Raw genomic sequence first — 22,807 nt, 5'->3', positions numbered from 1 at the left:
GCATCGCGGCTGCAGAGCATGCTACGGGCGAGTGTCATGAGGCAGCATCTACCAAGCACATCAGAAGAACAAGTCTTTAGTATTGTAAAAAAAAAATATTGTAGGTTGCACTGATTTCTAAGGCTTTTTATCAATATTCTTTTGTCTCTGAGAGACATCTCCTTCCTCTATGCGATGCGCCTAGCTGCTCAGGTGGGCCAGGTCTGTTAGGGAGGGTGATGCCCTGTAGCTGCATGCACCTTGCCCAGACCAAACACCTGCACCCCCTAAGATTTTGCTGGAAGCTGGCTGGCTGGCTGTGCCCCTGCGCCCTTATTTCACCGTTCCGCAGTTTCCCTGACTTGATCCTGCCCGGTTACCCAGGCCTGGGATTTCTCCCCCCACCTGGCATTTCAGTTATTCCTGTTTCTGCTTTGACTTTCCCAGATGGTTTTCTGGCTGTTCTGTATGTATGCTGGCGTCTGAACCGTTTGTGCCTGGTTTTATTAGGTATTCTCAGAAATTGCACATTCTTCCATTACCCTGCCTATAAGGAGCTTATTCCATCTTCAGCCCAAACATTTTTCCACCTTGTGTGCCCATCTTTGGGAACTAGTTGGGCTCACCACTACAGTTGCTGGGCTTCTGCCTGGCACTTGAACGTTTGCTATTCCACCTGCCAGCTGCTGTTTTGCAGACACTGTTTGGCACGTTTATTTCCTTTGCTATTTCATTTTCTCTCATCTTTACTGAAATAGTTTAAAACAGGTTGCTTAGTATCATGTAATCTGTGCCTTTTAAGGGCCTTTGGGATGTTGAATCAGTGGTCTTTCAGATATTCCTTTCTGTAATGAATCACAGGTTCTCTGGTCATTAATGAATAGTCCCGAATTAAAAAACAAACAATAACCGCACAACAAACAACAAAGCTCTTCAGGGGGTTTGTGTGGGGGGAAAAAAAAAGATGCTGCTTCTGGTTTTTTTCTGATCTCTTACTGAGAAAATGGGAAACACTTCTTCCTGTGCACACAATGTTCTTCTTCCTACCCTGGCAGAGGCATTTCAAATCGATGTTCACCTTTATCTCCCTATACAAAATGCAACCAACGCTCACCAAACCGGTGCCATTCCTTTAATCATCACCCATTTTACTAGCCCTAATGGTTTTCATGTACAACAGAAAGTGCTGGTTGAATCTGACCTTTTTCAAGGATTCATCAGCATCTCTCATAAATTTTTAAAGCTGCCAGGTTATTTACATGGTGCCACCCCAGAGACTTTGGAGCTTTGTTTTTATTGTGGTTTTTTTTTTTTGTACTGAGATTAGTAATTTTTGTCCAACATCTTGGAAATATAGAACCATTTAGACTGGAAAAGACCCTTAAGATCGAGTCCAACCACTAACCCATCACTGCCAAGGCCACCACCGAACCACGTCCCTGAGCACTGCACCTGCACATCTTTTCAATGCTTCCAGGGATGGTGACTCTGCCACCTCCCTGGGCAGCCTGTCCCAGTGCTTGACCACCCTTTGGTGAAGAAATTTTTCCTAATATCCAATCTAAACCTTCCTCTTGTCCTGTTACTTGGGAGAAGAGATGGACACTCGCCTCACTCCAGCCTCCTTTCAGGCAGCTGTAGAGGGTGATGAGGTTCCCCCCTGCACCTCCTTTTCTCCAGGCTGAGCACCCCCAGCTCCCCCTGCTGCTCCTCATAGCACTTGTGCCCCTGCCCCAGCCCCCTGCCTGGCTCTGGACATGCTCCAGCCCCTCAAGGTCTGTATGGGAGTGAGGACCCCAAAACCAGACACAGGATTTGAGGTGCAGCCTTGCCAGTGCCGTGTACAGGGGGACCATCACTGCCCTGGTCCTTCTGGCCACGCTGTTGTCCCCCTTGGTCACCTGGGTGCACTGGGGGCTTGCGTCCAGCCGGTCCTTTTCCTCCAGGCAGCTTTCCAGCCACCCTGCCCACAGCCCGCCGCGCTGCGTGGGGCTGGTGTGACCCATGGGCAGGACCTGGCATCATCTTCCACTCTCCTGTTCTTTTTTCTGTATTTACTGGGATTTGTGATTTCCACTTTTAGAACTCCATTGCATTCTAGGCCTATTAAATGCAAATTTTAGGTAACAAAAAGGAAAACAAACAGCAAGCACAGCACTCGTGCTGCTGTCTCTCAGCCTGACTTTAGTCCCTGCCTCTACTCAGGAAGGATTATGTGAAAATCTAGCAACGGTCCAACGCAATAACCTGCCAGCAGTTATTTAACCATTGGATGGAACATAAACCTCCATTGCGAGGCTGCAGGGAGGCTGGACAGGCTCTCTGAGGCATGAGGGCGCTGGCTGCAGAGCTCTGGACGTGTTCAGATGAGATCAGCAGATTTTTATTCGTGCTTGAGAGGGAAGGATGAGGCTGGTTTCCTTCCTCCTGAGGGGAGATGGCTGGGAGTTACTACTTGTCAGAGTGCGCACACGTGTATGCGTGCGTGTCTTTCTAGAAGGGAAAAGAAAGAGGCTATATAATGCGGCGGAGGTATATAATCATGGCTGCAGTAGAGCAGAAGTTCCCAGCCTGTCTCTGGGGGCATTCCCATCAGCAGTGGCAGCACCGGTCACCACGACCAGCAGAGGCAGCAGCAGAAACACCTTTTTTCCTCACCCCTTGTCACATGCCTAGATTTCCCCAGAGAAACTCCGTTTTGTTACCCGGAGTGCCAAGCTTGCTGGAACTGCAGGATTTTTAAGTGTATCCGGTAGATGCAAGTGGCTGCAAGTTTCTTGCACGGCTGCTGCACCGGGTGGCTCTGTGCCTGGAGGTCACGACGGCTCCACGCGCACACTCGGTGGCTGCTGCGTGCCTGCCCAGCAGAGCTGACGCCGCAGGATGCCCTGGACTCAGTTACATCCCTCTGCTCCTCCGTCAGCTGAGCCTAAGCAGCGTTTCCAGCCGGTGCTGGGTTCACCCTGTATGTATGACTTTGATTCACACCTTAATAAATGCAGCATGAGCCGAAAGCTGAGGCTTGCTACTCACAGACACCTACGTACATCTGGAAAATCCCAGCCCAGCAGTGGGAAGCCACTCAGCCTCACACGGCACCGCTGGAATACAAGCAGGGATCTGCAGGGATTTGTGACTGGAAAGCCTCATGCAGTGGGGGTGGGGAGGGTATTGGAAGGCGCTCGAGGCGTACCCGAGCTGCCGGCTAGGGGCACTTTGGAGACACCGCGCAGGGCCTTGGCTGGGCAGGTTTGCACGGCGGGTTCCGCAGGGAAGCCCTGAAGTGCTCGCCTGGCCTCTGGGCACGTGTGGTTACAGACCCGAGCACACGCTCAGCTCGGAGGCTGTGGGAAGGAGGAACCGTGGCCACCTGAGGGCTGGGCAGCTTCAGACAAGGTGGAGGGAACGATGGGAGAGAGGGAGAAAGTATTAGATAAGGGAGGGGGAGGATTATTGGAAAGTGCAGTGGGCAGACTGAGGGATGAAGAGAAGGCCTTGTGTCTGTGTGATGAGTGTCATCTTTCCTGGAAAGCAGATCCATTGCCTTGACTTTCATCCTGCACAGAGGTGGGTGGGAAATCCCTGGTTTAGTGCTGCCAGCCCTGATGGGTGCCCTGACACCTTCGCAAGGTAGGAGGGATGAGCACGGTGCGTGGGACGCAGCGACGCAGCTCTCCCTGCTGCCCGCCCGGTGCAGTTAGCTGCATGCTGCAGGCTGGGCACCGGCGTGCCGGGCCGTGCTGGCTGAGCACCGCAGCCACGCAGCACAGCCCTGCGTTTGCCCACTGCGGCTGGTGGCGGTGCCTGTGACCTGGCTTTTCCTATTGATTTGGAACCAGGGAGCGTCGATACATGAACCTTATCTAGTCCACGACGTATGACGCTACGTGACAGCTGCTGTGCCTGGTCAATTTGCCTTGGTGCCTTTGGCTGTGCCCGCGGGCGTGATCCAGCCTAAGCGATGCCGGGTATAAAGGTAACGTGGGTGCAGGTGGGGGAGCTGCTGTCTGTGTGCAGCCTTCCCTCCTGCCAGAGCTGCGGCTGGGCTGGAGCAGGGAGCTGCTGATGTGAGAGCTGGTGCTGTTACTTCACATCAAGCGGTATATTCGCCTTCAACAGCCGAATGCTTCACTGACTGCCCATGGCCTGACGAGCCATACATCCTACCTAAAGATTAGGCTTCCACAAGGACTGGCGTGTCAGCTTGTTTTAGTTCCAGGGCAGCTTAGACTTGAATGTCCATCTTTCTTTCATGGTTTTTCTCTTTCTAAAGATTTTTATTTTATCTTTTAATTGCTCTTTTAGCATGGAATGAAGATAATACAGAACTATCAACAATGCAATGAGAAGATGTCAACTGGCAATATATGCAGGGGCCCTTCGGTTTTCTATGTATTTATGACTGACTTTCTTTTAATAGAAAACATTTTTTTCTCCTTTCAGTGTACAGATATAGAATAAAATCACTTGAAAGCCAAGAGTGAAATTGGTTCTCATTAAAACACGGAGTTAGTGAAATGGTGACAGATGGGCCTTGCTGGGAAGGAGAAGATCAACGCATGAGACTGGGATAAGTTAGTGAGTTTGCAATTATAAAGCATGTGGCTTTGTAATTTCTAACCCCCCGATTTGTGAAGTAATCGGTGCAGTTGGACCCATATGCCTGCAGGGAGGCTCATTGAGACAGGCATGAATATCCGTGTGGAGGAACAGGGACGTGCAGATATTCCAAAACATAGCTGCAAGGAAGGGGATCTCTCTCTTTTCTCGCCAAATTTTAATCTGCCCTCTCTAGAATGGAAGAACACTTCACTATGAAATACGAAGCTGATTTCCAGGCTCCCCTGCAGTGGTTACCAGACCTGGGCTGGAGTTGTAAGAAAAACCTTAACCTTTCCAACACTGATTGATCTGCTGTTGTTCAGTGCTGTCCATCTCAGCAAGCCTGTGGCGATGGGCGAGAGGTTTCCTTAATTATGTTTCTAAGTGGACTCTGACTTGGTTTTGATAATGTTGAAAATCTTTGTCTTGACTCATTTCTGTAATAAGCTTTTGGCAACAGGAAGCTATAATTTATTTACTTAGAAATTTCTCATCTCCATTATCGTAAAGATGCCTTAGCAATTCTGTTTTTAGGATTGCACAAGTGGGGCATAAATCCTGTTTTTCTTTTAAAGCAGATTGTGCTTGGATGTAAAACGTCAAATGTGTGAGATTTGTGTCCATCTGAATGATCAGCTTGGTTTTTATTTCCAGGGACAACTTCAGTCATCAAGTCCCGTCATATGCAAACCCAGACCACCATGTGGATGATATATTTAACTTGTTACACAATCTCTTCCGTATGTTTAACAAGCTCCAGCGATTTAGGGTTGGTCCCCTCAGTGCACAACTACAGGCAACTATTTGGTCTCAAGGTCCGGAAGCCATGTTGCTCTTGGTCCTTTTTTCTGAGCACCTTTGGAAAACTTACTTTCACTCTCTCAGCCAAAGAACAGCAGTGCTACTGCTGATCACAACACACACTCATAGACCCACATTTTCTTCTTCAGTCTGGTATTTATGCCCATTTTGTGTCAATGTACAGAAGTTGCCATAAGTAAGTTCAGTTTTCATAGCTGCAATTTTACTGGTATAGTCTAACACTCTTTCATGGTTCCAAAATTTCCTTTTTGATGTACAAGTCCTTTCATGCCTTAGGGAAGCACAGAAGAAAGCATGGAAGTACTTGAAACGTTAATAAATAGGTGCTGGAGGCTGATATTATAGGCCAACTGGGTGTAGGAGGAGCTGGTGTCTTGGTGATGAATCAGAGATGCTGGGAGAGGAGGGAGGCATGTCAGGAAAGATTGGGAGGATGCAAAGATTGAAGTGACACAGTAAGAGCAATTGCAGACACAGAATTATTTTTCCAGAAGCACTTTGAATGGATGGGAAAGGGGCAAGACTGCCTTTGTGAGAACCAGAGCCCAGGAAGCAAGATAATGCCTCGGTGGAATAGTTTGGCCGAGGTGATGGATGGCAAAGTGCCTGTCTTTGATATGTAACACAAAAAAAATAATCAACAAGGTGTGGTTCAGAACTTGGATGTGAGGATGGAAGGAGAACCAGAGCAGAGGCCAGGCATGAGTTATGGGTCTGAACTAGGAGAAGGTTGTGTTCTCCACCTCAATCAAGAAAGGAAGTAGGAGAATGAGATCAGGGCAGTATTGATCACCCTGCTGTAGCCATGCTGAGGATGAGCAAGGCTGGTCTTCCTCACCAAGATCTAAGAGTAAGGCTTGTTTGGAACAAAATGGGATCTGCATTGGAGAGGTTGATTTGTGAGTTATCCATATAGAAATAATGGTAAAACATGTTTACATGCATTCAGCAGCACAGGGAGGAGGTATAGAGAGAGCAGGGAAATGGCCCAAAGACCAAAGTCTTATGGCAAAGCTTGGCTGCGGGTGTAGAGTCCCTTCCAAGGAAGTAACTGTTGGAGGGATAGGGTGAGAAACACGCAGACACAGGAGCCACTAGAGACCAGATTTCACAAAGAATGTGCTCGCAGGACCCCAGTCACCGTTGGGTCCGAGAGTATGTGAGTGCTGTTTCGAGCTGTGTCAGGCTTTCCATGGAACTTCGAGGCCAGAGGAACAACTGGAAGGTGTTTGGGGGAAAACTGAAGAAAAGGCTTTGCAAGTAACGATTGCAGCCCACGTGCCCAGACTGTGACACCAGAAGGGAGCACTGCAGTCATTTCAAGAGGAAAGAAGTGATACGGGGACATGGATCTGTACTTCCAGAGGACTGACTTTGCTTTTGAAAAATGTGAACTACCCTAATAGCTTTCCAGATATGTTGGTGTGTGGAAATACAGTGACTTTAGTGCTGATGATCAAGCACTTTTGCACCTCATGCTCCCAGATACATTAGTAATTGATCAAAGACAAGGCAGCGAGTACAGGAAATTTCTGGTTCTTGTGAAAACCTTTAGGTTTCAGTGCAGGACACTTCTGAAAATGGTCTGGGCATCTCTGCGAAAATACTAATAGATGCAGAATCTACACAGTGTAGCACGGGCTCACAAAAACAACAAATTCAGTATAGTTCTATATTTAATGTTGTTCAGCTACAAAGCACCACCACTGCAGCGTGGAAAATCACTGGCAGACTTACAGGAATATGCATATTACCCAGTATGACAGAACCAAAGGATGAAAAAATACTCTTAGACTTCGGTAAAGAGTAGGGAAGTCAAAACAAGCACAAAATTGTAGAAATACAAAACTTCATCATGGTTTAGACACAGATGCTTTAGAATTTGGAAAGGTCATCATAAACTACAAAACCTACAGAAATGTCACTTCCTTGCAATGAGCTAAACACAAAGAAACATTTTATAAAGAAATTGGAAAGCTTCTGCTTAGTCTTTTAAAGCAAAGAAAAACTAGCACTTGGAGGAGAAGAGTAAAGCAAAGGGCAAAAAGACTGAAGAACAAAAGTCTTCACGGACTGATCTTTTGCAGACTGTGCAAAAGCAATTTAACAAGTGAAGACTTGAACATACTTGAAAATACTTCAGTTTACCAGATCAAAACTAGAAGACAGCTGAAATGGCCAACAGACCAGTTGAAGCCTGTTGATCCTGTAGTAACAACACAAAATGTTAGGTGTAGCTGCTGTACTGGTTGGAGTGCATTGTGGTATCATTGATAATGCATCTCTTTTCGGGTATGTCCTCTCTTTGGTATTGCTGTCCCACACTGGCTCTTTGGTTTTTATCACCTTGTGGTGGAGTTTCTCACTTTATTTTGTTTTTTGCTAGTGCAAGACTAGTGAGCAGGGTCCAGCTGCCTGCTGCATGGCATTGTCGTGGGTCGTCTTTGTAAAAAACAGAAAAGGAAGCAAAAATGTAAATTGATGGAAGAGTTCAGCTGGGTGGGCAAATGGGAAAGGCCACTATCTCCGATATGTTATGCAAAAAGATCCAGCAAGGTGCGGTTCGTAGCTTGGATGTGAGGACACGGGCAGCGATCAGAGAGGAAGAGTTAATCTCCTGTGGAAGCTGGTCACCTTCACCTTTATCACTTAACTTCAGATAACCCGACTGACCTCAAGGGTTTATCAATCTGGATTTTTTTGACCCACCCCACACCCTTGCCACTGCATTGACCGTCAGAGTTTTTTATTAGCTCAGCTGCTTTTCTTCCCTGGAATCCTCCCAAGTTAAACTCTCTTGGGGCTTGATTTCCATAGTACACCACAGACCAGAAGCCCAGCACTAACCTTCATTAATTCAGCATGTCCAGCTGGGCTTGGGACATTTTTTTCACAGGCCAGCATAATTCCCCAAAGACTCAAAACATTTAGAGCAAAGTGTAAGACTGATAACAGACCTAAATGCCTGGTACTACTGTTGGCACGCCTGCCCCGCTCAGGTACCGGCAGCCGCTGTGCCTGGGATGAAGGGCACCCCAGCTGCAGGCACTGGCAGCATTGGTGGCAGTGGGCTCCCGGCTCTGTGCCTGCTCGACACATGCCTCAAGGCTTTCTCTCCCACTTTCCTTGTGTATTGACACCTGTAAACTGGATCGCTCACCCTCCTGCAGCTCAGCTGGGGCTGAGGACGCGGTTCCCTGCAGCGAGGTGCTGCCTGCCCTTCAATCCAGCCCTCGCCCTGCTGCTCCTGCCGCAACCCGGGGATGCTGCCTTACACCCTGGCAGTCCTCCCCAGCCCAGCCAACCTCAGCCCACCTGGCCTCCCCCCTGCCTTGGTGCTCCCTCGGCTGGGATCCAGCCTGGCCTGCCAGGTTGGCTGAGCACGCTCCGCTCGCTCCGTGACCTGGGAGCACCAAGGCTCCAGCGATACCGTTCAATCTTTATCCAGTGAAAAACATCCTGCTTGGGAAAGAGCTGCAGGTGTAACCTGTCTCCCCAACTTATGGGCATGCTTTTCTTTAACTCCTCTGAATGTGGTTCCTGCAGCTCACCCAGGCCTTTTATTTGACCTTTCCGTTTGCTTTTTGCATGAAACCCATTCCAGGCCGGGCAGCTCTGCCTGGCCTGCGTGCAGGTGGCAAACTGTGGCCGAGCAGGGTAAAGGGGTCACGTTTAATATTTGTAAAGGGTAATTCAATTATGGTTTCTGCCCATCACTTCATCTACGTCCCTTCTCATAGCACTTCTGCCTTGACCCTCGCACAGGTTCAAAGCGGTCAGGGGAGCCGGGTGGCTCAAATCGCTGAAGTCACCAGCCCTGGCAGTGTTTCTTGCCGAGCCTCAGCCACACCAGGCTGCCTGAACGGACCAGAACAGCTGTGCCAGGCTCAGCCCCAGGCTACGCAGGGTACTGGCACAGTCCTGGCATAGCTCTTGTGACATGGCTGCCGTGCTGGGGACATGTATTGCTCCTTCGTGGGGCTGGGTTGGATCTGCACAGTGTTGTCAGAAAACGGCTTGGGTTCAGCTGCCCAACTGTGCCACCCTCATGGCACCGCTGGCCCGGGGCTGGCCCAGCACGGTGGGATGCGCTTTCCCACTGGGGCAACGGTGAGTGCCGGGGGAGGCTGCAGTGCTGGCGGCGCGCAGCTGCCCTGCCCTGCCTGCCCTGCCTGCCCTGCCTGCCCTGCCCTGCCCTGCCTGCCCTGCCCTGCCCTGCTCAGCTCTGCCCTGCCTGCCCTGCCCCATCCCATCCCTGCCCTGCCCTGCCTGGCCTGTTCTGGCCCTTCCATGCCCGTGCCGTGCCACGCCATGCCATCCCATCCCGTCTCGTTCTGTCCCGTCCCATCCCATTCCACTCTGCCCGGCCAATCCCATCCCATTCCATCCCGTCCTGCCCGATCCAGCCCCATCCCAGTCCACCCGGCCCGGCCCTGCCCATCCCATCCCCATCCCGCCCCCTGCCGCGGGCCCCGCCCCGCCCCCGCCCCGCCCCCCCGCCGAAGGGGCGGAGCTCCCGCGGCCGCCGCTTCCTCGAGGCCCCGCCGCACGCCCCGCGCCTGCGCGCTGCCGCCGCGCCTGCGCCGTGGGGCCGGGGAGCGGGGCCGGGGGGGGGGGGGCGCGGTGGCCGTTCCCGGCGCCGGCGGCAGCGGCGCGGCGGCGATGAGCCTCCGCCCGGCCCGGCTGAGGAGGGCAGGCGGGCGGAGGGACGCGGCGCCTTAGGCCGGGCCCCCGCGGCCCGTGTGCCGCTCGCCACTACCGGCGGGGTCCCGCGGCCGCGGAGCTGAGGGAGAGCCGCTGACCGCAGCCGCCCGCTCGGGCCCTGCCGGCCCCGGGGCAAGCGAGGGGGACGCGCGGGCAGCGGGGCGGCTGAGCACCCCCCCCCGGGGGGGCGGGGGCCGTCGGGGCGGCCCGGCCCCCCCCTCCCCTCCCTTCCCCCGCGCCCGGTGGCCCGGCGGGCCAGGGGGGGCCGCGGCCCGGTGCCCGCGGGCAGGATGGTGCAGCCGCCCCCAGCCCCCGCGCCGGGCCGGGAGGCGGCCGGGGCGGGCCGGGCCGGGGCCGCCGGCCGGAGGGGCTGAGGGTGCCGCGGGCTGCGCGGCGGGCGGGCGGCGGAAGGATGACCACCCCTGCCCTGCTGCCGCTGTCCGGGCGGCGGTTGCCCCCCCTCGCCCTGGGGGCCGCCGCCTTCCCGCACCACAGGGCTACCCTGAGACTGTCGGAAAAATTTATCCTGCTCCTTATTCTTAGTGCCTTCATCACCCTGTGCTTCGGGGCGTTCTTCTTCCTCCCCGACTCCTCCAAGCACAAGCGCTTTGACCTGGGGCTGGAGGATGTGCTCATTCCTCACGTGGACACCAGCAAAGGGGGCAAGAACCTCGGCGGGTTCCTCATCCATGGCCAAGGGCACGACGAGCACCGGCACAGGTGGGTGCTCACCCGCCGGGAGGGCGGCGGGGCCGGGGTGCTGGGGGCGTCCCTTCCCCTGGCTCTTTCCCGTGGCCGTGTCCATCCTCGCTCCACGGCCCCGTGTCTTCCGACATCGTCGCGGCTCCCCCGTGGGTGCCACCTCGGGGTGCCACCTGGGGAGCGCTGGCCCTGGGTCCGCTAGCTGCCCGGCGTGGCTGTGGCTCCGGCTCCATCGTTTTTACCTTTTTCCAAGTGAATTTAGCATTCTGGCTAAATCCCTTCTGCCTAGCGAGGGCTGGGAGGATAAACCTGAGCTCTCCTCCAGGGACTGGTTTCTTTCCTCAGCCTAGCCCCTTCCCAGGGTCAGTCGTGGAAAGAAGGGGCTTAAGTTGTGGCATTGGTGGAGACGGTAGAAGTGACTGAAAACTCGCCACATCTTTTCTCTAGCTTTTATGTGTTTACTCAAAACAGCTGCTTGTTGCTGAATAGCGTAGTAAAACTTCAATCTGACGAAGACTTCGTGCTGTGATCCGGAGGCTGTCAGCCGATGACATGCAGGATGTAGAAATAGCGTAGGTGGCACACAATCGCCTTTCCTGGCCCTTAAAATCGCTTCTTGTAATGTTATTCCAGACAATTGGAGGTGCTGGTGGTTAAGCTTCCTTAATTGTGGTTACCAGCATAAGGAAATCGGATATAAAATAGCAGTTTGGAATAACAAGGGTGATTGTCATGCTGTGGATAGCTTTTTGGGGCCACCTAAGGCTTTGTGCGGTGCAAGCCTCTAAATGTTCAAGGCAGGGTCACGTGAAGTTAAGCCTTCAAAAGTGAGATTAAAAAACTTAAAGGAGGCTTATACAGTATCTTTGCATCTAACGTACTTTAATTGCTTAGATGCTTCCCTAGCACCTGGATCAACAGTGAAGCCGACTGATCTCTCTTCACTGTCAAAAATGTGCAAAATGTGATGATGGGTAATGAAATACATGCTTTTCCATACTCAAATTAGTAATACAGTGAAATTTAACAAAAGGTTACTTTTGCTGATAGTGTTCCTTTGAGAACAGCTTAAAGCGTATCCTATCGATTGATGTGATATAAGAACTATTTAAAGGTTATTTGTGCTAGCTTAGAAGGGGAGGGTATAACTACCTCATCTTATTCATCTGTTGTGAGTTACACGGTATTCGGGTTGTCTGTGTATTTGTCCTTAAGGCATCTTTGCTGTTGGATGACTTTGGGCATTTATCATGAGCTTTTCCTCCCTAACTGAAAGGGCATGGGTGCTTAATATTTAACAAAGGCTTCTTTTGTCTATGATGTGAATTGCTGGTGCGGTTAAATGTTGCACAAAACATAGGTTTAGACACACTCTAATGTGACTTAGAAGGTCTTATCTTTGTGGTCAGTTTTTTTTGTTTTTTTTTTTTCTGTGATCTTATTTCTTTGCTTTCCCTGTCGCTCTGGTACATACAGTCAAATTGAGGTTTTAAAATAGAAGACAAATGAAACAAAAGAACAGTTCAGAAATGTTCGAAACTCCAGCTGTGACTGTTGTACCTTTTGTTGCCCAGTAGATGGGCTGAAGAAAAAGGAGTTTGTTGATGCTGATAATTCTGGAGCGATGCTCTTGATTGACCTACATATGTGGGTCCTTTTCAGGTTTCTTCTTTAAGTGTAATTACTGAGGCTACAGCTTTAGTAACGAGGTTTGTACTGGTTTTGTCTGTCATGTACATAAGCAGTAACTTACAACTGTCAGAGCTAAATGTGTTGTGTGTTTGGGATCTGTTCTTGAAGGAAGTGGTAATCCCATCATCACTTAACTCTCCCAGGGTTCCTCCGTTAGCTGCGAATGTGTACACCTCCCTGTGCTGCTCCCCCCCCCCCCCCCCCCCAAACTGTCCCTGTCATGTACAGTTTTTTATGGCTGCCTCTTGAGTTATTTGAGAAAACAATAGATATTACCCTTGGTTTAGCCCTGCAAGTGTGTTTTAACTACTAAAAAAGCCCACCTGTTTAACCTGCTTGTGAGACACTTGTGTGAATGCCGCAGCAGGCATTGTGAAGCAAGGCCATGTGCTTTACTTTTGGAGCAGCTTTTTTGGCTTGTTACCAGGTAGTCTTACCAACAGGCTATTTGCTAACTTGGTGCCATTGTGGTGACTGTTTTCCATGGAGGAAAACACCTGTTGCCATTTTTGTTGCTGGGTTCCTGCTGCTGGATTGGCAGCGACATTGCCAGACAGCATTTTGGGACAGTATAGCGGCTTCAGTAGTGAATTCTAGCGTACTCAGTATCTGTTTGGGATGGAAAATTGTGTTCAGCATACTATCAAGGAGCAAAGTTGTATGTCAGCTACTCCATAAGTATTGTTTTTTGGATGGCATTGAGGAGTTACAGTACAAAAGGTAAATTAACCTACTGGTAACACAAAGGAGGGTGCAGTCTTGTATGTGGAGCGTGATGATGGCTTGACAAGCTGTATTTCCAAGAACTGTGGGACTTCAGAAGGAATCAAGTCAAAGGTCATTCATGTGAAGTATACCACTCTATCATGAAATGACAGGTGTGTTGATTTAGTGGCTAAAGGTAAGTGTTTCTTCAGTGAATGCTGGTATTGACCTGTATCAAATGCTAAAACCCACATATCATTATTATGCTGCTCCCTTGGTATATAGGTGATAATATTTTAATGCCCATTTCCCCCTACCCCTTACATTTTGAGCTGTGCAGGCTATTGGGGCATGTTCATGTTTGTCTTCTAGCAAAATAAAGCGATGGTGTACGTAGAGTCTTGTTGTGCAGCCGTGCCTTAGTGGTGTTGGGTGTGCAAACAACCATTCTCCCTGGACTTTGTACTATATTGCTTTCCTACATCTTCCCTGCCTCCCTTAACATTCTTGAGTGTTTTTATTGTTATTGTTACAGTGGTTACTCCTTGGTGATGTTAACAATACACCTTCCACTGACCTGTTTGTTTTTTGGTTTTTTTTTACTGTTTCTGTCCCTCTTCTCCCCTTCCAGACAGAAGAAGGTGGGAAAACCCACTCCCTTCCTGATGATCTTATTTGTTTCTGTTTAAGGACTTGTTTTTGTAAATAAGCATTTGTTAAAGAATTGCAGTGTCCTTTCCTATCATAAAGAAAAAGAGCTTTCTTGTGAGAAGATGGTTAAAATCTGGAATAAACCTGCAATTTCTATTTTGGGAAACGGATGGGCTGTAGTGCAAGCTAATACTTATTTTTAGCTGTTCATATTGTGGGTAAGCTCTTCGTGTGCACTTGCAGGAAAATGCGTGGGGAACGGGTTACTAATATTGGAAAGGTGTACAGTGAGATTTTGCCTCTGGGAGGAGGGAGGATGGAAAAGGCTTGTCCAGGACTTGTGAAGATATGTGCATACACATGCTTTTTAAAAATCAATTTCACTTCCCAGAGATGAATTTCTCTCAGTTTCAAATAGGATATTGCAAGGATTCTGGAAGGAGAGCAGCATGCTTTTGAAAAGACATCTTGTGAAACAAACTTGTGCATCACTCAAAATTTATTACGCTGTTTTGGGTAACTGTCACTTCTGCATCTCCCCTGCCACACAAAAACGCGTAAGGTGTTTCTCACTACCCTGTTACTTTCCAGCTATCTTAAGTATTTTATTGTTTGGTGCCAGTTCTGCAGGACTGTTTTGTTTTCATTCCAAAGCTTTCTTATGGTTTCTTGGCATCTAATGTAAATGAGTGAGGATGCAGATGCCCTGTAATTCTCTTGATTGATCAGATTTTTTTAAAATAAGATTATCTGTAATATGAAAATTGAGCAGACTTGTTTCTTTAATGATGTGTCAAGCAGCTGTTCTTTATATTACTTGACAAAAGCTAAGATGATTTCTGTGGTAAAAGTACATTAATCTTAGAGGCAAGGAGTAATGTAATTTTATGAGCTGAAAGCTGCAAAGCCACTTTGTAAGAGCACTTGGACTACTGTTGTGCCAACCATTCAGTGCCTCGGAACTTGCAGAGCTGTATCTTCAGCTGCTAAATTCCCGTGTATTACTGCAAGTCATTATTCCTGCCTGTGCCTAAAAAAGCCCTAAATCAACCACCAGCCCTTATGTTATCAGATTGATAGCAGGTGCTGCTAATCCCATTGACCGCCACAGCTGGCTTGGCCTCGGCATGAGTAGGTGCGGATGGGTGTAAGTCACGCCTTTGACTTGGTTCCTGTGAAGCTAAGGAATATTGACTTGTGTTATGCGAAGATATAATCAGCTTGGCAGTCTGGTATGGCCGGTTGTGGGTCAGCAGCTGTATGGCAATAATCTAAAAGTGCTCGCTCTGCTCTTGCTCAGTGTATGGCTGTCTGTGGCAGTAGCAGCTGCTGTCTCTACTCTTAGGAGGTGAAAGTAACAAAAATGACTCTGAAGACCTTTCAGTCTTAATTTCTTCTTTTCAATTGTGCTTTATTTTTTTTCCTTTAAAGAAATGTGACAGGCCTAATATCTCTTTTTGGATACTTCTGTCTTTGGTCTATATGACTTAATTAGCCATAGTAGAAGTGGGCAGAGGAGGTAGTTTAACCTCTGTTGCTCAGTGGGATCAGTGTCTCCTGTCATCCTCAGCCATGCCATCAAGTATAAAAGTGTATAAACCTCTTAGTTTTTCCTTTCCTGCCTTTACTTGAGGCACAGCTCATTAGGGTAATTAAGATTATTTGCTACTGTGATTTAGAGAACCTGTTTTCTTCCCTGAAAAATCAGGAGCTGGTGTAGTGTCTGGGCCCTGACTCCTGCTCTGTCCATTTTTTCCTTGCATGAAATTGAGACTGTCCTCGGAGTAGACTCCGCAGTCTCTCTGCAGTGTGGGTACTGAGTTTTAAGGTGAGGGGCTCAGTGTAGAAATGAGGGCTTTTTAGGGTGCAACGTGCAGGAGGTGCAGCTCCTCATGGTGATGCCTGTGGAGCTGAAAGAGGGCAGGAGTGGAACATCCCAAGTCAGGGTTCAGACACGTCTTGTATGCCTAGGGTAAGAGCTCCTGTCTGTCTGGTGTCGGGCTTCAGCTGCTGAAGCTATTACAGGAGCACTGCCCATCTGTACCTGGAGACTTTTCTCAGCTGGAGTTTTCAATAGCCACATGCCATTCTCTGTTCTGGCCTCCGTTTTGAGAAGAGGCTTGAGAAGCGATGCTGGTATTGAAGATTTGTGGGAGTTTGATTTGTCTTGATTTCTTCTGGAATCCCCATGTTGTACCCTTAAACCCCATTTGGATTTCACCTGAAGTTGTACTGGATTGCAGGAGAGGTACCCTCTTGTATTATTCCAAAGATTTTTCTGAAATTAGCGTGTTATGTTGTAGGCTGAGAAATGCTTTCATTGTCGAATTACAAAATGCAAATTCTAGACCATCTGTCTAGATGTCCTCCCTCCTCCCCCCCATCTGCTGAACAGCCTACATCATATGTACAATGATGCTTTCTTCAAGTTATCTTGCTGTACTCCAGTTTGTCAAAGTATTTCCTGTATTATGAAAAAGGAGTTGAGAGCTGGTGTTCTCCAGTTCTTATGCTTTCCAGGTTTGGTTTTGGTTTTTTTTTCCCCCCAAAAAAAGTTTTAACTTGTAGCTCACACAAACCCAGCAGTGTCTACAAGCTGGAATGCAGTCGGGCATGGGGAACTGGCAGAAAGTCTGCCGGCTGGATGTAGGCCAGCTAGTGGGTGGGAGGCAGTAGCACTTTGGTTCATTCGGAGTTTTGTAGATTAAAATCTCAAAAGAACCTAAGTATAAATGTGGGTTGCTTGATGATGGTAGCAGTGTAGGCAATAGTAAGAAGCATGGCTAGTTGTGGGCATATTGCACTATAGGAGTTCTCCCATCTTCTGGTCTTCTCAATTTGCTGTAGTAAACGCAAATGTTTCAGTCCTCCCCAGCTAGTTCTGAGTGACAGGTTTTTGCTTCCTTACAACAAATGTGTGTAAAACTAATGGTGAGTTTGGTGACATCGTGTTGTACGTGTACGTGTTTTCAGCACAATTGAACTGAGGCGGAATGCGGGCGAAGAGGAAGCATTTTGTAATGCCTTTTTTCTCCTCTTATGCCATTCCCTGGGAAGCCTGTAAAGTCCAAAACGCGGTCAGTGCTCGTATTCCACCACCCCAGGCTTTCGTCCGCGCAGCCTGGGTGTTGAGGAGCCCGGTCTGATGGGTGGGCCGCCGCTGTTGGGGCTAGCAGTGGGAGCTGGGGGCGTGTGTTCAGGTGTAGCTCCTGGGATTTGTTCTTTTCACCACCAGTTGCAGGCTCAAGGGAGTGCTATCACCTGTCTTAATTCAGCAACTAGTTATCACTTTATTGCTAGAATAGATTAGATTCAGAACACTGTTACAAGTTAGCTGTTTGTGGGGAAAGGAGCGTTCAGCAGGCCCACAAGGTAGTAAGGCAAGAAAGGGGAAAACCAAGTGCCTTTCCCCAGCTGCCCCAAAGCTTGAAATAAAAAGTCGGAGGCTCTTGATGTCCTGTATGACTAACTTTTCTGAAGTACCTGCGTTACAATGTAGATTTTTACCTCTTACTTGATCGTTATGGCTTCTGCTATTTGTTGTGAAAGTCAGCAAATACATTTTACTTTATTCATTCTTGATACAATAAGGTAATACACTTATTCATGGGGGGGAAGTATTGGGAAAAGCTTTGAGAGCTGCAGAGTTCTGGCAATATAATGTTTGCTCATAAAATTTGTAGGCTTTTGGTTCCTTTTGTCTTTATGTTGTCTGATCTAGAGTCCTGTACAGAGCAAATAAGGTACCTTCATTCATTCATTCGCTCAAATAAAAGGTCAGGAGTTTCGGTATTATTTGTGTCGGTTAGTATTTGCAGATTTCAAAAAATAAGGCAGCTGATTTTCCCTGGTGAATTCTATTCTTGTTTTTTGAGTACCCAACCAGGTACACTGGTGTTTCTAAAACAAAACAAAAAAATTGGTAAGATATTGTATAGGTTATTTATTAACCTTTTCAAAGCTAGAGACTACTTTTAAAAGGCTGCTTTAGCCTTGTCTCCCCAGGAAACAAAGTTTATGTGGCTGTGCCATACGTTCATTTCTAGCGCTGGCTGACCTTGTGCTGTTCTGTTCCCTCTTTCTCCCCCGTGACATCCATCAGCAGCAAAGGGTGACCTGTCAAAATAAGTATGTTTCTGTACCTTGTAAATATCTCAGGGCTGGGTGAAAGATAAAGACCTTAATTAGCAATGGTGCTGAAGGAAGAACTGCAGCCATGAGCCCAAGAATCCTTTGTGGTACTTGTTCTGCTGGTCAGTCTGTGCCGGGGTAGCTCTGACCCAGCCCCAGCACGTGTCCTCTGTTCTTCCCTCATCACTGGAGAAGGGTGGCTGGAAATCAACACCGTGGTGGCAAAGGGCTGGGGTTTGTGGGGTGCCAGTAGTGATGGGGAGCATTGCTGAGGCGGTGGGAAACGTTGGGAGAGAAAGCTGAAGGCTGTTGAGGTGTGAAATACAGGGCTATGTATGTTCTGCTCTCTGCAGGATTTATTCACCCAAATGTTGAATCATATTTGTGATTCTTTCTGCCTTCTTTTTAAAAATACTCTTATGATGCAAACCCATGAACTGGATTACCTTGCATATGGTGTTCAGCACATTAATGTTTTATGTGCTTTCTTACTTGTTAGCCACCTCTTAAACCACCGGAGGATTTTGTAAGTGCTTGCCTGACTGCTTGCTGCAGGGCTGCCATCGAGGCTTACGGTGATCAGGTAGCTGTTCTCTGTGATTCCATTTGAGAGCGCAAGCTGGAGGTTTTTATTTGGTTTAACATGACCTAATCTGATTGGTACGGCATGAGCAAAATCACAGCTGTACGAGAGTGCATACGATGGAAGTATTTTCTTGCTGTATGAAGTTTTAAAAGCTCTTAAATGAGGTTACTTTGTGTCTATTAACACCAGCATGCAGAAATACAGGTTTTCACATTTAGTATGTGCTGGTAGCAACTTCTGCAAGATGACATGCATCTCAGCTGAGGTTTAGCCCTGTTTGTAGGCCAGCAGAGCATCTGGGGTTTGCACAGGCAAGGTACATAAGTAGTTTCTCCCTCTCAGTAATTTTGTTACTGTATTTCCCTGGGACCTGCTGGCATGTTGGATGTCAGCATGCATGACATGGCTGGAGTGTAGGGTCAGGCCACTTACGAGCAGGTGACAGTCAGTGGTAAATCAAACTAATCTGTTTTCCTTTTTATTGGATCGAACAACGTGCTCACAAAGAGTAAGAAAAACATCTTGTGTATGGGAACGGCATATCCCTTAAATCCTTCACTGGGAAGGGGAGGATGACGTCTGCAGTGTTCTTGCTCTGAATATCCTGCTGGATAAGTAAACTTGTGCTTTAGCTTTAGGTTTACTCGTGGTTTAGGTTTGTTGCTGGCAAAAATAGCTTTTCAGCATGTGCTGTGTCCTCGGCAGATGTTTCTTGGATATGTTGCTATCTTTACAAATGTATTGTGTTTTGAGTGCTATTTACTATTTTCCATATGCATATTAGGGGATCTGCTTTTGCTCCAGAATACTTATGTCCTTTCTGTGATATATTTCAATAAAATCATGATCCAGAGCTGACTTTCTGGACCACAGACTTCCTGGTTGTTTTAATTGCTTCTGTGAAATAAAATTTGCCTTATGCTTTAAGAACGAAACTTGAAAAAACACTTGCCACTCTCTGGGCTTGAGATGATAGAAGTAGTGGGAAAGATGCTTCTTGGAGAAGAGGGCAGTTATTTTTCTGGATAAGATACAATATTCTTCCCTCTCTTTTTTTCCCCCCAAACAAAGAGAAAATCCAGTCCTGAAAAAACTAGTGTGAACTAGTTTGACTAAGAACCATGTTTCTAGTGACCTTTTAAATCTCTTGTTAATCAGGTTTATCTTGGAAATGCTGAAGACTGTTTAATTCTAAACTGAATAATTGCAGATGATACAAGAATGTGTCTGTTTTCCTGGTGCTATAATCACACATCCTTAGTTTCCTGAAGGCATCTGTTCTGCTGTCATTGGCTTCTATTTGAGTGGAAAGTGTTTTCCAAATTATTAAGTAACGCATGTATTGAATTCTAAGTTGCAATCCATGGTGTTCTGGAGAAGAAAATACTGCAGAGGGGTGAGCTTTTCTGCATCACAGAGTTCTGGTGGTATAAAGGGTGTTCAGGGAATTCAAATTTCTACTTTTGTGAATAATTCCACCTTCCAGAGATAGTGGAATCTGTGGCAATTAAAATATTAATGGGTCTGTGAAACAGCTGTTTTCCAGTAAATAGGAAAAATCAAAACAAATAAGTGGTGCTAAGAATTAGATACATTTTTAACTTCAGTTTTATCACTGTATTTTGCATGTTATTTTAACTGGTTGTTGTTGCTATGAACTGTTAAAAATGCTGATTTAGGTACTTAAACAGTCAGGTTGAATCTTCTAACAGTTAGTTATACTTGTGAAATTGGTCCAGATCAGTGTAGTGAGAAGTTCATACAGTATAAATGTTATGCCTGTTTCTGTGTGAAATTAATTACTATTTCCCATCCCAGATGATGGAAGGGAACTTAACTGTACTGCAATAACTGCCACCCTGATAACTGAGATTATTTTTTTTGTAGTTTTATATCATGTCTGGGAACTTTCTCATATCGAGGGATGGATACCTACGGAAGGATACCAAGGTATCTGTATATATAATATCCGTAAACTACTCAGTGAAGTGGATAATCAGTTGTTATTGCTGTCACTTCAGTGCTTGCATGTGAGACTAAAACCAGTGGCTAATGAGGTGACTGATATTCTACTGGAAGATTTTATAAATAACTTCTGTATGAACTTGGTTTAGCTTTTTCTTGTGGTGATACTGGTGAACAGAATGGTTGGGAATAATTCAAAGTTGTATTGGTAACCAAAGCTCTTTTATAAAAACAGCTTCAAACCCCATCAAAAAACCCTAGGCAAAACCGAACAAAAAGGACCCCATTTACCCCATCATTCTTGGTATTGCTTGATGTGAAAAATAACCACAGAAAAAAAACCCCGGTGATGGAAGAGAACTTTCTGACTGGCTTTTAGCCAGTAGTGAGTTGGCACTGCAGCATCTGATAGCTGTTTGCTGGCCAGAGGCGGCAATGGGAACAGTTTATTGACTCAAAGTCAAATGCCTAATGGTGACTTTGTTCTTTTGTGTGTTTTTGAAAAGCAGAATTTCTGCGATTGTGTTACTAACACTACACATGAACCCCAGGTCCTTGGTGTGCTCTGGCTTTTATACATCTGTAGTCTTTCGGTATGTTTATTTTGGTTTCTATAACTCACGTGAGCGCTAATTTTATTCAGATGGATATGCTATTGCAGTTATGCATAGTCGTTTGCTTGACACCCCCTCTCCCCTCTTTAGACATAATTTTCTCAGAATAGCATCTGGCCGTCACACTACGGTGGGACTAGATCATCCAGTCTGCTGCTATTACAAAGAAAAATGAGGCTTGACATATTTGTGTCAATTTGGCAAGATGCCTGAATCATTACGCTCAATGAAATATGTGACGTTTGAAGTGGCAATGTAACCAGCAGTAACTCTGGCAGGAGAAACTTGGGGCACTGCAAAGCAAATGGCACCTTACCTTGGTCTGGGGGGCTCGGGCACGGGCGTGAGCCCCCACCAGTCCCAGCACAAGGCTGCAGCTGAGGCCATGCAGGTATGCCATTTTATTCCAAAACTTCGTGTGCTCTGGGGTTTGCTGGTGGTGATCCTGGAAAAAGTTAAAGTGCCTTTTGAGTTTAAAAAGAAAAAAGCCCTGGTGATCCTGGAAAAAGTTAAAGTGCCTTTTGAGTTTAAAAAGAAAAAAGCCCTGGTGATCCTGGAAAAAGTTAAAGTGCCTTTTGAGTTTAAAAAGAAAAAAGCCCTGGTGATCCTGGAAAAAGTTAAAGTGCCTTTTGAGTTTAAAAAGAAAAAAGCCCTGGTGATCCTGGAAAAAGTTAAAGTGCCTTTTGAGTTTAAAAAGAAAAAAGCCCTGGTGATCCTGGAAAAAGTTAAAGTGCCTTTTGAGTTTAAAAAGAAAAAAGCCCTGGTGATCCTGGAAAAAGTTAAAGTGCCTTTTGAGTTTAAAAAGAAAAAAGCCCTGGTGATCCTGGAAAAAGTTAAAGTGCCTTTTGAGTTTAAAAAGAAAAAAGCCCTGGTGATCCTGGAAAAAGTTAAAGTGCCTTTTGAGTTTAAAAAGAAAAAAGCCCTGGTGATCCTGGAAAAAGTTAAAGTGCCTTTTGAGTTTAAAAAGAAAAAAGCCCTGGTGATCCTGGAAAAAGTTAAAGTGCCTTTTGAGTTTAAAAAGAAAAAAGCCCTGGTGATCCTGGAAAAAGTTAAAGTGCCTTTTGAGTTTAAAAAGAAAAAAGCCCTGGTGATCCTGGAAAAAGTTAAAGTGCCTTTTGAGTTTAAAAAGAAAAAAGCCCTGGTGATCCTGGAAAAAGTTAAAGTGCCTTTTGAGTTTAAAAAGAAAAAAGCCCTGGTGATCCTGGAAAAAGTTAAAGTGCCTTTTGAGTTTAAAAAGAAAAAAGCCCTGGTGATCCTGGAAAAAGTTAAAGTGCCTTTTGAGTTTAAAAAGAAAAAAGCCCTGGTGATCCTGGAAAAAGTTAAAGTGCCTTTTGAGTTTAAAAAGAAAAAAGCCCTGGTGATCCTGGAAAAAGTTAAAGTGCCTTTTGAGTTTAAAAAGAAAAAAGCCCTGGTGATCCTGGAAAAAGTTAAAGTGCCTTTTGAGTTTAAAAAGAAAAAAGCCCTGGTGATCCTGGAAAAAGTTAAAGTGCCTTTTGAGTTTAAAAAGAAAAAAGCCCTGGTGATCCTGGAAAAAGTTAAAGTGCCTTTTGAGTTTAAAAAGAAAAAAGCCCTGGTGATCCTGGAAAAAGTTAAAGTGCCTTTTGAGTTTAAAAAGAAAAAAGCCCTGGTGATCCTGGAAAAAGTTAAAGTGCCT

At 46.8% G+C, this 22,807-nt stretch overlaps 1 protein-coding gene across 3 annotated transcripts in view; it reads left to right on the top strand.

Moving 5' to 3' along the window:
* The first annotated feature begins 9,999 nt into the window (after positions 1 to 9,999).
* The window catches only part of MAN1A2 (mannosidase alpha class 1A member 2), a 147,177-nt gene continuing 134,369 nt past the window's right edge, over positions 10,000 to 22,807 (top strand). For all 3 annotated transcript variants that reach the window (XR_008822007.1, XM_056339746.1, XM_056339745.1), the window contains exon 1: positions 10,000 to 10,827. Coding sequence is in view for 2 of the 3 variants with exons in the window: in XM_056339746.1 (XP_056195721.1) it covers positions 10,520 to 10,827 (308 nt within the window). In the remaining variant the exon portion in view is untranslated. The remainder of the gene's footprint in view (positions 10,828 to 22,807) is intronic.

Source organism: Falco biarmicus, chromosome 5 (assembly GCF_023638135.1).
Source record: "Falco biarmicus isolate bFalBia1 chromosome 5, bFalBia1.pri, whole genome shotgun sequence".
Lineage (NCBI taxonomy): Eukaryota > Metazoa > Chordata > Aves > Falconiformes > Falconidae > Falco > Falco biarmicus.
Note: the sequence above shows the minus strand (reverse complement) of the source record. Positions and strands in the feature narration are given on the sequence as shown.